The sequence below is a fragment of the Hippocampus bargibanti genome, linkage group LG01 (assembly GCF_051943395.1).
Source record: "Hippocampus bargibanti isolate YZ-2025 linkage group LG01, ASM5194339v1, whole genome shotgun sequence".
Classification (NCBI taxonomy): domain Eukaryota; kingdom Metazoa; phylum Chordata; class Actinopteri; order Syngnathiformes; family Syngnathidae; genus Hippocampus; species Hippocampus bargibanti.
In genome coordinates this window covers 10,958,503-10,974,520 of record NC_142734.1, presented here as the reverse complement: position 1 = coordinate 10,974,520, position 16,018 = coordinate 10,958,503, and the positions used below count along the sequence as shown (strand labels likewise).

General features: G+C 44.8%; 1 protein-coding gene across 6 annotated transcripts in view; it reads right to left on the bottom strand.

Moving 5' to 3' along the window:
* Positions 1-2,490: 2,490 nt before the first annotated feature.
* Positions 2,491-16,018, bottom strand: part of LOC148903064 (NUAK family SNF1-like kinase 1) — a 34,415-nt gene continuing 20,887 nt past the window's right edge. For 3 of the 6 annotated variants that reach the window (XM_088995707.1, XM_088995739.1, XM_088995746.1), the window contains 7 exons: positions 15,009-15,129; positions 14,746-14,897; positions 12,560-12,625; positions 11,245-11,364; positions 10,269-10,401; positions 7,178-8,278; positions 2,491-5,005 (listed from right to left, as the gene is read on the bottom strand). In XM_088995707.1, the coding sequence (XP_088851833.1) occupies positions 4,692-5,005; positions 7,178-8,278; positions 10,269-10,401; positions 11,245-11,364; positions 12,560-12,625; positions 14,746-14,897; positions 15,009-15,129 (2,007 nt within the window). In that variant the 3' untranslated portion in view covers positions 2,491-4,691. Of the gene's footprint in view, positions 5,006-5,074; positions 8,279-10,268; positions 10,402-11,244; positions 11,365-12,559; positions 12,626-14,745; positions 14,898-15,008; positions 15,130-16,018 lie in introns of those variants that run through there. The other 3 variants (XM_088995716.1, XM_088995725.1, XM_088995731.1) reach the window with 3 other exon arrangements.

Sequence of the window (16,018 nt, the reverse complement as noted above, 5' to 3'; positions counted from 1 at the left end):
CAGAAATGGCCGCTAAATGCCGTTGCTTTCGGGCCGACCACGGTTCAGTCACCTTTGACATGGCGAATGTGAGTGGTTTGTGATCCACATATGCGGTAAACCGGCGCCCCTCGAGGAGGAAACAAAAATGGCGCGTTGCAAGATAGAGTGCTAACAACTCTCTGTCGAAAACACTGTACTTGCGTTCGTTATCTTGCAGTTTCCGACTGAAAAATGCAAGGGGCTGCCATTCGTTCTCCACAAGCTGCTCAACCACCGCCCCTACGGCAACATCAGACGCGTCGGTAGTCAAAGCTACCTGTGCGGTTGAGATTGGGTGGACCAGAAGAGTTGCACCTGCAAGAGCTTCCTTGGCCCGTTGGAAGGATTGTGCTCGTTGCGGTGCCCACTCGACGGGGTCGTTAGCCTTCTTTTTTCTCAAGGCGCCGTAGAGGGGTTGTAGGAGGTCGGCTGCGTGAGGAAGAAACCGGTTGTAAAAATTGATCATTCCCAAAAACTCCTGCAGAGCCTTAACTGTGGCCGGGCGGGGGAAATCCACCACTGCTTGTACTTTGGCGGGTAAGGGGATGGCGCCCTGTGGAGAAATGCGATGCCCCAAGAAATCGATCTTGGACAGACCAAATTGGCACTTAACAGGGTTGACTATAAGGCCGTGCGAATCAAGGCGCTTGAAAACTTTGGTTAAGTGCGACAGGTGTTCCTCTGGTGAAGGGCTGGCCACAAGGATGTCGTCTAGATAGACAAATACAAAATCAAGAGCTCGCAAGACTGAGTCCATCAGTCTTTGGAAGGTCTGTGCCGCCCCCTTCAGGCCAAAAGGCATGCGGAGAAATTCAAAGAGGCCAAAGGGGGTAATCACCGCTGTTTTGGGCACATCCTCCGCCCGTACCGGCACCTGGTGATAACCGCGAACTAGATCTACTTTTGAAAAGATCACGGCGCCGGCCAAACGTGCGGAAAAATCTTGAATGTACGGGATGGGGTAACGGTCATGTGTGGTTATGTTATTCAGCCGACGAAAATCACCGCACGGCCGCCAAGAACCGTCACTTTTGGGCACCATGTGTAATGGTGAAGCCCACGGGCTGTTGGAACGCCTCACGATGCCCAAGCGCTCCATCGTCGCGAACTCCCCTTTCGCCATTGCCAATTTTGCCGAGTCGAGACGACGAGCGCGGGCAAAAACTGGCGGGCCAACCGTGGGAATGAAATGCTCTAACCCGTGTTTAGTATCGGCATTGGAAAAGGCGGGTGTGGTTAACGACGGATAATCGGTCAGCAGGCATTCATAAACGTTACCCGATGTTAAATAATTTGCATGCGTTAACGCCCCGAGCCCTCCGGCCTCACACGGAAAAGTGGCGAAAGAGATGGCGTCAATCAAACGACGGTTGGCAATGTCCACAAGAAGTCCGTGAACACATAAAAAATCGGCGCCAATTATGGGAACTGTGGTCGCGGCAACAATAAAGTTCCACTTGAATTCCCGTCCGTGGAAACGCACAGTCACCGACCTGGAACCGAAGTTAGCGATGGGCGAGCCGTTAGCTGCGCACAAGGCAGGCCCGCATCCACCTGCCATCTTGTCCGCAGCGGTGGGCGTCAGCAGGCTTACTTGTGCCCCGCTGTCCACAAGGAAACGTCTTCCTGACGAGGAGTCCGTGACGAAAAGCAGCTCGCTTTCGTTGCTGGCGCCCACGGCTGCTACTGGGTGTTGGGCGTTGAAAATTCCCGCCGTCTCGTAGGAGCAGGGAGGTGCGCAGCGTCGAGCCTTGGCGCCAAACCGCTGATGGAAATAGCAGGTGGCTTTCCCGCGCCGCTTCTGCGATCCCACTGCGGCCACGACGGTCGGATCAATTTGCACGGCTAACCGCCGTATCGCCAGAAGCGCTCGATCTGCTTCTTCCGCCAAGCCACGATAGTTGCCGGTGGCTAGGCACGTCGAGTTAGCGAGCACGGCGCGCACTTCGGGTGGTAGCTGGCGAAGGAAAATGTGGGGGAAAAGGAATCCGCCATCATCCGCATTTAACAGCGACAGCATTTTGTCCATTAGATCCACTGCTGTTCCGTCGCTGAGTCCGGGAAGCGAAAGAAGTCTGTCTGCTCTCTCGGAGGCCGATAGCGTGAACCGTCGGAGCAGCCATTGTTTGAGCGCGTCGTACTTCTTCCATCGTGGAGGCGCGCGCAGAAGTTGCATCATGCGATGCGTTGTCGGTTGGTCGAGGGACGCCACGACCATGTAATATTTTAGGTCATCTGTCGTGACGCCTTGTAGGTGGAAAAGTGCTTCCACATGCTGGAACCACGAAGCCGGGTCGCTGTGCCAGAACTCGGGCAACTTCGCGGCGTAGGCGGCAGCTGCGAGTTTGGGCGCCGTTCGTGGCGACATGGCCGTAGAAGAAACATCTTCGTCCGTTGCCATGAACATTTCCATTGTCGGGGTCACCAGTGTAGCCGTTGAAGAATGAGCACACACGATGAATATGTGGAGACGTGTTTATTCCAACGGCTAACAAGTGGATCTGAACTGAACAGCAAAAGCAGTGCAATACATGCAACATGAACTGCCCCCTCCCCTGCACCTGCTGGGTGAGATGCCTGGTCCTAGTGCCCGCCACAACTGCGTGTTTTCTTTCGTTGAATTTGCTCGTCGTGTGTGTCAACACCAACAACCGCATGATGACGCTAGAGTTAATTGGAAACAAAAACATTACATGTACACGCAGTGACGTGCAGTCAGGGGAGGCAGGTGAGGCCGTGCCTCACCTGTCATCATGGAAATATCAAACGAAAAAAAAAAAAAACAGTTATATTTATTTATTGATTTGTACTTTAATGTCCTGTTCCATTTAACTTCACCATTTTTGGATTTTTTTTTTCTAAATCGCTGAATTTTCACATCTACCATTAAAATACTAAGTAGAGACGAGCGGTGAGGCAGCAGCCGGCTGAGCCTCACCATGGATTTCGCAATGACGATGTGAACTGTGCTGGCTTGCTCTGCAGTGTGACCGCATTGCTGCCCCTCTGGCAGTGACGTGCAGTCAGGGGAGGCAGGTGAGGCTGTGCCTCACCTGTCATCATGGAAATATTAAATGACAAAATAAATGAAACGGTTATATTTATTTAGTGATTTGTACCTTAACAGTCTTTTCCATTTAACTTCACCATTTTTTTAAAAAAAAATTCAAAATCGCTGAATTTTCACATCTACCGTTCAGATACTAAGTATAGATGAGCGGTGAGGCAGCAGCCGGCTGAGCCTCACCATGGATTTCACAATGACGATGTGAACTGTGCTGGCTTGCTCTGCAGTGTGACCGCATTGCTGCCCCTCTGGCAGTGACGTGCAGTCAGGGGAGGCAGGTGAGGCTGTGCCTCACCTGTCATCATGGAAATATTAAATGATAAAATAAATTAAACGGTTATATTTATTTAGTGATTTGTACCTTAACAGTCTTTTCCATTTAACTTCACCATTTTTGGATTTTCTTTTCAAAATCGCTGAATTTTCACATCTACCGTTCATATACTAAGTAGAGACGAGCGGTGAGGCACCAGCCGGCTGAGCCTCACCATGGATTGCGCAATCACAATGCTAACTGCTGGCTTGCTCTGCAGTGAGACCGCATTGCCGTCCCTCTGCATATCACTATTAAAGTGTTCAAACACTTTTAGTATATGAAGTAAATTTCTACAGTTTAGCTTGTGTATATAATGTAGAGTCACTTTACATCATAAACACTGTACTACAGTGTTTATTTTATTTTTATCAAAACTGTGCATAGGTGAGGCACACAGTTCTCCTGCCTCATGACAGGGGGCGCTGGTGATTATATAGATTATTGCGCCTCCTCGGCTGCAGAATAATAGAATTAGTGAGTGCAAGCTACAGTAAACAGTGAGCAAGTTAAGTGCAACCATCCACTCATTCTTTCGTGTTGCTTGGCCTTATTTTCAGAATGGAGGATTACATATCTAAATTGAAAGAAATAGAGAGACTTTTAAAACTAAAGAAAGAGAAGGAAGGCTTCTACAAAGAAAGTATAGATGCCTTTCATCAGAAGGAGCGGCACGTTGACTTCATTTATAAGTAAAGGTAACACAATAATAACGTTTTTTTAATTATTTTTTCTCTATACTACAGTTTATATAAAGAATGCTGACATGACATTATAAACAAAACATTTTAACTGTTGCCAATCAAATGGTGAATAAGCTACTCTGTAGTTCATATGTTTGTAAATCTGACTGTGCTGACGTCAGTGGCTCACCAGTCGTGAACCTAACTCCACGTCACTATGTCCACGGAAAGAACACTGTAATCAAGGATATCACTTGAAATGCTCGCAGTTATATAACTGGACGGCCAGTGTGTTACCACTTGGAGATAATGTTGCCGTTACTGTGTAACCTGCAAGTTGGGTAAACTTTGTCATAAGCACGGCTGGCGTATACGTATGGACAGGCAGGCCTTCATGCTTGAAAGTGGGTGGTCCTGTCGAGCCTAAAGAATACATTATGTTTATGTTCGCCAGGGTAGATTTACATGTTTTTTTTTTCTTGTTATCGACTCTACTTTTTATGTCATGTTGGGAGATTAAAAAAAAGTTCTTATCCCGTGACTAGAGTGTCCTTGAGAGTTTTGAAAGGCGCTTGCAAATTAAATGTAATATTAGGCGGCTCGGTAGTCAAGTTGTTAGCACATTGGCTGGCTTCACAGTGCAGAGGTCGTCGTTTCGCGTCCCGGTCCGGCCTCCCTGTGTGGAGTTTGCATGTTCTCCCCGGGCCCGCGTGGGTTTTCTCCAGGTACTCCGGTTTCCTCCCACATTCCAAAAACATGCATGGCAGGCAGATTGAAGACTCCAAATTGTCCCTAGGAGGGAGTGTGAGAGTGACTGTTGTTTGTCCTTGTGTGCCCTGCGATTGGCTGGCAACCAAATCAGGGTGTCCCCCGCCTCGTGCCCGAAGACAGCTGGGATTGGCTCCAGCACCCCCTGTGACCCTAATGAGGAATAAGCGGTACAGAAAATGGATGGATGGATGGATTATCATTAAAATCCCATCAACCAGTGAAACACACAAATTAGATGGAACAATTGGAAATGATGCTTTCAAAAGAAAATAGTGCGCTTCACAGTACAGTATTTGATCCCTTGCCTCTTCTTAAATTAATTTGCCAAATTACCAAACCTATTTCCACTTCTTTATACGTTTTGGTAACTTTGAAGCCAAATCAGCAGAATCCCACTTACTGTATGTACTGTGGTTTGTCAAATACCATTTGCATTAACAAATGAGCCGAGAAATGTAACAATATAAGAAAACAATTCAATGCATCATTTATTACACAGATCAGCACATTTTGACATAAATATTGACGTTGATAACTTTTCAATGCAGGAAAAATGTTTTCTTCATAACACTCATAAAACAAACATAACCTTTCCATATGATTGCACCCATCTCTTACAAGGTTTGATGGTTGAGGGTGAAGACAAAAGAAATTCATGAAGGTCCTTTGTGCAAGGGAGCAATGGTCTTTTGATGCACTGTAGTGGTGAGCGAATCATAATTTAAACATTTATATGATATTGTTTGTTGACACAGTGATGTGTGTGAAATTTTCAAGGATGGCATACAAAAGTCACAGTGTCAAGCTCATTTGTACAGGAATTTGTGATGTCTAAACCTACTTAAAAAGAGCAGCACTGATTTAAGTCCAATCAGAGACCAGACCCAGTCCGCATTCAAACATGTCAAATTCATCCAGAAAAAGTGCATTAATGCCACTGCAGCACTCAAATGCAATCCTTTATTGTTTTACAGATGTTTGTGCTGTAAAATGTGAACATTGCTGCTCAAAAGGCGAAACTACTTGTGTCTGAAAAGTGAAAATACCTTTTGAATTTGACTAGAAGTGACAAATGTTATAAACAACCCTGACAAATTTGAATGGTGAAAAATTGCTTGTGTCTCTGTTCTCAAATGCTGATGGAATGCCAGCTGAATGAGCGAAAGCATGCCCCACAACACATCTTAAAGCCTACGGTGGCTGAAATACAGTATATTCCAAAAAAGAGGCATTCAAAGAATCTCCTTGGACCATGATGTTTGCAGATGACATTGTGATCTGTAGCGAGAGCAGGGAACAGGTGGCGGAGAAACTAGAGATGTGGAGGAAAGGAGAGGAATGAAGATCAGTCGCAGCAAGACAGAATATATATGTGTGAATGAGAGGGATCCAAGTGCAAGAGTGATGCTACAAGGAGAAGAGATAAAGAAGGTGGAGGATTTTAAGTACTTGGGGACAACTGTCCAGAGCAATGGAGAGTGTGGAAAAGAGGTGAAGAAGCGTGTTCGTGCAGGCTGGAACGACTGGAGAAAAATGCTAGGTGTGATGTGTGATAGAAGGGTTTCAGCGAGGATGAAAGGTGGATAAAACAATGGTGAGACCAGCCATGATGTTTGGACTGGAGACAGTGCCACTGAAGAAAAGACAGGAAGCAGAGCTGGAGGTAGCAGAGCTGAAGATGTTGAGGTTTTCTTTGGGAGTGACCAGGTTGTATAGGATCAAGAATGAGTATATCAGAAGGACAGCTCATATTAGAGGCTTTAGAAAGTCAAGTCAATGAGGCCAGACTGAGATGGTTTGGACATGTCCAGAGGAGAGAGAGTGAATATATCAGGAGAAGGATGCTGAGCCTTGAACTGCCAGGCAGCAGACCAAACCAAAAACCAAAGAGGAGGTTTATGGTTGTTGTCAAAAAGGACGTGGAGGTAGCTGGTATTAGAGAAGAGGATGCACAAAACCGGGTTAGATGGAGGACACTGATTCGCTGTTTCGCTGTGGCAACCCCTGAAGGGAAAAGCCGAAAGGAAAAGAAGAAAAAGAAGATTGAATATATAAACATACAATTGATTTTAATCGAAAATCTAAAATAATCTGATTAAGTAAAGAACAGTTTTTACGGGCAATGGTAATCAAAATCACACTAAAGCAAGCAGACATGATTGAAAAATCAACACTAATCATACCAGCAAGGATCGAATTTCATGACATAAAAGGGCCACCAATCTTAACAACTGGGCCCAAGACACTCACCCTATAAGGTGAAAATATTAAAAAGTAACCTATCGAATTATCACCACTTGGACTCATGCCCTTCATTTTTACCTGCTCCTCCTTTCAGGTCCTCCTCGGAACTGTACATGGCGTGTTGCATCCCCTGACAAAAAAAGCTGCGGCGTGATCGGGTGCTGAGGTCCAGCAGGTCGAAAGAGTCGCTGTAAAAAAGGCTGTCCTCACTCACTACGCTGGACGGGCGGCTTTGGTGGTCATCGGTGGCCATCTTGACCCGAAGGAACTGCTGTAGAGTGTCTGGGAATGACGCCCGATTGGAAGGCGGTGGGGAGCGTGGTTCGTCCGGAAGGTCGAGACTGCGTGAGAATTTGCCGTTCCGTTTAAGAATACCCTTTCGTCTTCTCACTGCCTCTGTGCTCATGGTTGGACTCTGCTCTGCTGCTGGGACAAATATGTGTTGTTTGTTCAAGCAGGACTCTTCAGCATCACTCTCTTGGACGCCGGTTCTGGTGTTTCTTCCGAGTGAGGAGACATAACCGTTTTCCCCTTCATACAAGTTCTTAAGTATACCCTTTTTGGGCATTTTGGAAGAGGGCTGTTTGAATGTACAAGGAGATGTCGGACCACTGGCCAGGACTTCAGCACGCGTGTGGCAGAGTTTTTGATAAAGATGGGGATCAACCGTACCCGGGTGGAAACTTTCATCTGGAGGCTTGTGCAAACCAGAGTCAAAACTCCTCTGGTGTTTCAGAATACTTTTGGGTTTCTTTCTTTCAGAGGTGGAGGCAGAGGATGGCGCAGCACAGACAGAAGCTGCTGCAGCACCACCACCTTGTGTAGTCTGAGGAATGGCGTTCTCCTTGCGAGACTTTCTGACGCTGGATGATCCTCCTCGCATTTTTCCTCCTTGCTCACCCTGAAGAGGCAAGCTGGAGGAACAGGGATTAAGGGGGTGATGGTTGGATTCCGAAGGAAGGCATCCTGGCTCAGCAGCCAAGCTGGTGGCAACCCGGTTCTGCCAGTCGATGTAGCGAGCCAGAAGTGGCGAGGGACAGTCTGAATGTGCTGATGGAGCGCAGTCACACACACTCTCCTCATAACCCCAGTTCACCCACCAGTGATTGGCTACATCCTCGATCGTCGCCCTCTCCTTCACACGCACTGTCAACAGCCAGTCGATAAGAGCGCAGGCGTCTGGGGGTGCAGAGGCGGTGGAGTGGTCAAGAGTTATTTAAAAGGCAACATGCCAATAAAGAAAGATTATCTGGCTTCGATTTTGTGTGGTCATTGAATTGTTACAATTATACATGCGTACTTTTGCGTAGAGAGGGATAGCGTCATTTCCAGACTATAAGCCACAACTTTTGTCACAAGCTTTTAAGCCTGCGGCTTATGCAATGATGCGGTTAATTTTTGTATTTTTTTCCTAACAGCCGCCAGGGGTGCTCCAGCACTAAAGGTAAAAGTGTGACAGGGCGAAAATATGTGCCGAGGAAGACGCAAGTTTAATGTAACTACGTGCGTGAATTGTGCATTTAAATTGGCCCCCCGACTTGAATGGGAGGCTTGGATAACCAGCAGCAAGAAATAGTTTACCACAACTGGCCGGATGTGAAGAGCAACTTTAGTTCAAGTCTGCCGGTGGATCCTGACAGCGTGGAGCAGTGTGAAAAAAAAAAACATCGAAATAGTTTACCACAACTGGCCGGATGTGAAGAGCAACTTTAGTTCAAGTCTGCCGGTGGATCCTGACAGCGTGGAGCAGTGTGAAAAAAAACATCACTAACGGGTTTCGGAAAGCAGGTCTGCTGCGTGACAGCGGACAGCACAAGCTCGGCAGTGACTTTACCTCAGGATGAAAGTGACACGTTCAGCGACAACGAAAGAAAGAATGAGAGAGTATGTGGCGAGGAATATGTGACGATATTACAATCCGACGCCCGGGAGGTAGAATTCCATGTGCACAGGAGGAAGATTAGGACGGCTCAATGACTTGTTATGTTTTTGTCACCAGCCCTATTAGTGAGTGCTAACGTGTTTCTTCCGTGTCTCAGTGACTTAGTACGTTTTTGTACCCAGACCTGTTAGCGAGTGCTGACGTGTTGCTGCTGTGTACTGGCGTGTCTCAGTGACTTTTACTGGCATGTTTTTTTAACCAGCCTGAAAATGTCCAAGCTGGAGGTAATACATTATACGTGGTCATTTGAAAACTATGCTCATGCTTATTATCATGGCAGGATGCTGGTTTGGCACATCTGAGGCCTTCCTTCAGAGGTAAAAAAATGACTGGTGAGGCGTAGGCATGTATTGTTTTGTCATTTTACTCGTACATCCTTGTCTTTCTGGTAGGTGTTGTCACAATTTTTTTGTCGCAGGCCACATTGTAGTTACGGTTTCCTCTCGGGGGGCCGTTATGAATTTGGGGAAGCCATTACAATGTTTAATACCCTCCACGGATTACATATAGAGTGCACAGCAAATTAATGCATAATTAGTTATAATAATTTGAGTAACTTCATCTTTATTGAGTTCATAGAGTTGTTCTGTTGCCACAAGGGGACATAAGCCATTGTCCTCTTGTGCCGGTCCCAAGGCCGGATAAATACAGAGGGTTGTGTCAGGAAGGGCATCCGACGTAAAAGCTTGGCCAAAACAAACATGCGAATCAAACCTCTAAAGATGGAGGACGATTCGTTGTGGTGACCCCTTGAAGGGAAACTTTGAAAACTTTTCCTGTGTGCTGTCTTTCTTTATAAATATCTCATGTTTCAATTTGGGCATATGCGGCTTGTAGACAGGTGCAGTTTATGTACAGTATGTACAAAATGTTTTTTGCCTTAAAAATGTGTTGGGTGAGGCGTATAATCAGGTGTGCTCTATAGTCTGTAAATTACGGTACTTGTTCATAAGAGGGACTTTGCTGATATTTTTATTTCAGAGCAAATTATTTAATTTTCATTTGTCTTGTAATTTACCATTTGCTCTTTTCATTAAGGACTAAAAGTGAGCAATAAACTACTTTGTTTACTACTGAGGCAGAGGTCAGCGGATGCTTGGAGTTCCTTCACTTCGATTTGATTTTGTTTGAGCAGTAAAAGGAGTTAGTATTTTCCTTGTTGGTGTGCCAATACATTTGCCCACATAGTGTACGTCATTTGATGTAAAGGTAGGTGAAGAGGTGCACCTGAGGGGGGGTTGGGTCTCCTATAGCGTCCTTGGCATATCTGCTCCTTGAGGATGGAGTGACTAGCCCCATCAAATGGCATACTGCTATATACAAGAGCGTACAGCAGCACACCCAGCGCCCAGCAGTCCACCTGGGACACACAATTATAAATCATGAAACGAGGCATGAAAAATAAAACTTCAGTGCATCAAATAAGGATTTGAAAATATTTGAAAAGAGCTGAGCAATCAGGAAAAGTTTGCTTTGGTCCCACAAATGCAGACTATATTTTTGACACTTTGGCACACTTCATCACGAAGCCAAATTGCATCATCCTGTCACACTGTGAAAGCCCATTTCTCAGATTTGAAGTAATCCATTCCCTTCTCGACAATCACACCGTGTATTTGTGGTTCTGCACCCAAAAGCCTTAATTTTCTTCAAAAGATGACTCTGCGCCTTATACACAGATGCGGCTTATATATAGTGATATTGAGCCACAACAGGTCTCGCAACTACTGTCAGCAGCCACCGACTCCATTTCCCCCTGTAGAAGAAGTAGTGCGTAACCCCAGCCCCTACTGTACCGCCTTATAATGTGGTGTGCCTTATATTTGGAAAATGTTTTTATATTTCTATATATTTGGAAAACTTTTCATTCATTGAAGATGCGCCTTATACGATGGTGTGCCTTATATTTGGAAAGTTTGATATTGCACATTCATTAGGCGGTGTGCCTTATACTCATGTGCGCTTTATACAATGGAAAATACGGTACAGAACACAGTACTGTATCTAGAGCCTCTAAACCTGTTACAAGGTCTTGTTATTTTTTCTGTTGCAGCATATCTGTGGAAATGCGGTGCTCAATTGCTGGCTGTGATTTTTTTCCCCAACAATTTAAACTCTGCATGCAGCAACTCTGAGAATGTCTTATGACAAGATTTTGGGTTTCTTGGCTCATCTATTGAGGCTCCATGTCACTCTGACCTACCTCTGGTCCTTGGTATGGTTTCCCAGTCACTATTTCTGGGGGCGCATAGAGTGGACTCCCACAGAAGGTCTGCAGCAGAGTGTCCCTCTGGTACTGATTGGAAAGGCCAAAATCAGCGAGCTGCAAAGTGAGATTTGCAGCACTGTTAAATATATATAAATGTTTATTTGGAATCACATTACTGTTTTATGTGTTCGTCGGCGTTTCTAATGTATCAACTTCTTAACAAGTTAAAAGGTTATGTGGGCACAGTCATGTAATGGAACAATCATGAGGACCATATGCAAACATGCCGAGGCTCCACTTTATCTGAAGAGATTATTACCGTGCACCCACTAACACACTATCAGTGGCTCGGTGGGTAAAAATACTGAACACCTCCGCTTCAATTCCATTGGAATTTACTGTTTCATAATAATAATAATAATAATAATAATAATAATAATAATAAGAAGAAGAAGAAGAAGAAGAAGAAGAAGACTACTACTAATAATAATAATACAGGGCAGCCCGGTCTTCAAGTGGTTAGCACGCCAGCTCCACAGTGCAGAGGTTGTGAGTTCAAGAACCGCTCCGGCATCCCTGTGTGGAGTTTGCATGTTCTCCCCAGGCCCGTGTGGGTTTTCTCCGGGTCCTCCGGTTTCCTCCCACATTACAAAAAGATGCATAGCAGGCTGATTGGACACTCCAAATTGCCCCAGGTGTGAGTGTGAGAGCGGATGGTTGTTTGTCTTTGTGTGCCCTGTGATTGGCTGGCAACCAATTCAGGGTGTCCCCTGCCTAGTGCCCGAAGATTGCTGGGGTCGGCTCCAGTACCCCCCGCGACCCTAATGTGGAATAAGCGGTACAGATAATGGATGGATGGATAATAATACAAATGAAGGCCATTAAACTGCTTGTGTATATCACGGGCAAAATATGTCAACAAATTGATCACTACTTGCAAAGTGCTGCTTATACCAGTCAAGTGTGTTTGAAGGCAATGATTGGAAACAATCAAGGTCGACGGAGCATGCAGTCTCCACATGTGCTCACTTTTATTGGAATCTTTGATTGCCGCAATGGCCAGAAGGTTAATTTCATTCCACACAACTGCAGTACATGGAATGAAATATCCAAATAAGGCAGAAAAGAACTTTTTTATTTTAAGCATTGGACTACATTTGTGCTAGTTTAAGTTGCTTGGAAGTGGGCCCAGCAACCCACATGCCCAAATGTATTACTGTTGTCAAGATGTTATAAAGACAAGGGCAAAAAGCAACATGTTCCCATTTAAACCAGTAACACGATCAAACGGTTTGTGGCTTTTCCATACCTTCACGTTCAGATCTTCATCCAAAAGAATGTTCTCAAGCTTCAGGTCTCGGTGCACAACACCGTTCTGCAAGAGATCACAAACACATCACATGCATGCTGCAACCACAACCTTTCTTGCAACATGAAAACAGAATGTTCTCAAAGGATTTCTTAGTTTTCGTCCATTTCGATTGGATCGGATTTGCCTTTATTCGTTGGAGAAATTTACATTTCACAGCAGCGAAGTTATGAAAGGAATGAAACAAAATACAGCCAGTCTTATGGCGCCGTCTTGAAGTCAAAAGAACAAAAAAAAACATAAAATAACAAATAACATGACAACACATAGACACAGAGAGTCATTCATTCTGAAGCACTTTTTGTACCCTCTTTGTTACACGAAGCAGTTCCAGATGAAAGAGGAGAGGATCAAAGTGTCTCTTCAGCAGTGGATCAGGAACATCATGGTGGAATGTGCACGTCGACTACAAGCTACATTTTTAAAGCAAACACGTAGCTGTAGCATCCATTGATGAAAAGATTGTCTCGCATCTCCTGTCCCATGTGAATCCGCTTCAATTCCAAGCCGCGATAGTTGCACATACGCATCGGCGCTCTGCGCTGACACTCCTTCTTATCGCGGGCTCCTCAAGCCATGCATCCATTCAGCCGCAAACTGCCCAATAGCACCGCCCTTTCCGCTGAACAAAGCGGGGCTGTGAAGATGCTGCCCATTACAGGTGCAAAAAAGCACAATGGCCCCAGAGCTGTCCAGCGATGATAGTCAAATGGCACCGACATTCCTCCCATTCAAAAACAGTACTGGCATATTTATGCTGCCGAAAAGGCGCAACCGCTTAGCACAGTCTCCTCCTTGAAGAATGTCGTGGCCAAAAATGGTGAAAAACAATCCGTATCCGTTCCACACGACGCACAACAATACAAAGTCACAAAAGAAAACACGTAAACAAGACAAAAGCAACAACAAAAAGCAAGTCTCATGAGAGCACTTGCTGACGGCTGCCTCGTCAGGCGCCATCTTGGACTCCTTATTTATTATTTATTTATGTATGTCCAGCCCAGTCCATTTGCTTGGACTGGGCGGAGATCCCGCTTCTAAAGGTGGAATGAGCTCAGAGATGGCTGAATGGAAGAAATGGATGGCCGAATGGAGTTTAGCATGTTAACATGCCTATCTTCTTCTTTTCCTTTCCCATTTCTTTTCCCTTCAAGGGTCACCACAGCGAATCAGAGTCCTCCAACTAACCCTGTTTTGTGCATCCTCTTCTCTCACACCAGCTACCTTCATGTCCTCTTTGAGAACATCCCTGTCAAAAGGGTTTCCTTTCGCTCTTCTGTCTAGCAGTTCAAGGCTCAGCATCCTTCTCCCAATATATTCACTCTCTCTCCTCTGGATATGTCCAAACCATCACAGTCGGGCCTCTCTGACTTTCTCTCCAAAACCTGTAACATTAATTGTCCCTCTGATATATTCATTCCTGAATATCTTCAGCTCTGCGACCTCCAGCCTGTCTTTTCTTCAGTGGCACTGTCTCCAGTGGGCAAACGCACTCTATTTTTTTCATGACATGTCCCCTTAATTTTGTTTCGCTCATCTCAACCATGTCTTGCTGTGACCTACACAGTGGAGCGCAACAAATATTCATTCACTCGGGTCTATTTTGGGGCAAGTTCTTCAAGGCACAAGGTGAAGAAAATCCACCGTCCTGAGTACTGGAAAGATGGAAAAGCAGCACGATAATCTCTGTATTTAATGTGAGGGATTCGTGAAGGATAAGAGTTGTGAAAAGGGAAGGAATACAATTTGGGACTATGAAAGCGCAGACGCTGTTGTCATGTTAAAACAATGCAAACCAATTGAGTCAAATTGAGGGGAAGGAGATTAAAGAAAACATGCTTGTTAAATGTGTCAGTGTGTGACTGTGCACATACAATCTATGCTTAATGCGCTCTTAACCCAAAGAGAACTAAAGTCAAGTTTTTTTCTGGGGTTTTAGGATTAGGATTTAGCAGATTTAGCGGTCTAGTGTTTGCTTGCAGCTTCATCTGCTGCTATAATTCAGCTTGTGCCTATCACGTTCAATGGTGAAAGTCGTCATAACATTTATTGAGTTCGCTGTGTGCGTGTGTGTATATGTGCGTGCGTGTGCGTGTGTGTCTGTGCGTGCGGGTGTGTGTGTGAACCTTGTGGCAGTAGTGGACAGCCGATGTGATTTGCCTGAAGATGCCGCGGGCTTCTGTTTCCGCAAGCTTGCCCTTCTCAAAGATGTAATCGTACAGCTCTCCTTTGCTGGCATACTCCATCACAATCACAATCTTATCGCGGCTCTCGAACACTGCATTGAAACATGCAAGACATTTGAGATAAATTCCGTTGGAACTACTTTTCAAGTAAGGAGTTCCTTAGCTTCATATTACAATATTAATGATACTATAATAATCATTACCTTCGAGGAAGCGTATGATGTGGGGGTGCCGAAGCGAGGAGGTTATCTCAATCTCCCTCTGGATGTGAATTTTGTCAAGGTCGTCTGTGATATGCTCTTTACGGATAGTTTTGATGGCCACCTGGGAAAATATTTTTTTGATGTCATCAACAACTTGTTTTGCAAATGTGTTAACGAACAAAAGCATGTCAGCCATGACAGTGAATGTACAGGGTTGCTTTGAGATATGCAACCATTCAGAGATACGGGCCAACATTTGACTGATTTGAAATTATATTAAAGCACAAACTATTTAATTCGTGATATTTTACCACATGTTATTGCGAATGAGGCTATTTATAAGCATGGCCACACAGCAAATTAATCTAAAAGCAACACTTTGGGAAAAAAACATGGAGATATCCTGCATTTTGTTTTATGGAAATTTTCCAAAGCCAGCCCAAGTGAATTATTTCCCCCACTTCCACATTCTTTATACGTTGACTCTCGTCAAATGAAAAAGTACAAAATATAAACATAAAAACAAAGCCTTGAATGAATGCCAGTGATATCATGAGATTTATGTGGACATAAATGCCATCCCTCGGTATTAGAGGTGATTATGTGCTTTTAAAGCTGGTGAACACGCCTGGAGAGGGTGGACTATTTGCATCCCTTTCCTTAATCCCGAGCACGAACTGTACCCCGATTAAATCCTCAACTGGGAAACAGACACACAACACCAGAATATAACCTCAACATGAGCCCTTAAACCTTCTTGGGCAGGCCACTTCACTTGAACAGCATCAGGAATGCCCACCAAATAGCAAAAAATTCAATTGCAGAACTTAGAATATTTCAAGAGGAATGATAAAGAAGTGACCTTTCAGTCATGTGTTGTATTTTGCATCCACTAACCATCCATAAAATGATGATGATTTGCAGTATTGAAGATTTTTATTGTATCATAAATCCTTGTTTGGCCATATTAGAAAAAAAATGATTGTACAGGTACTTGCTAAAACATTTCT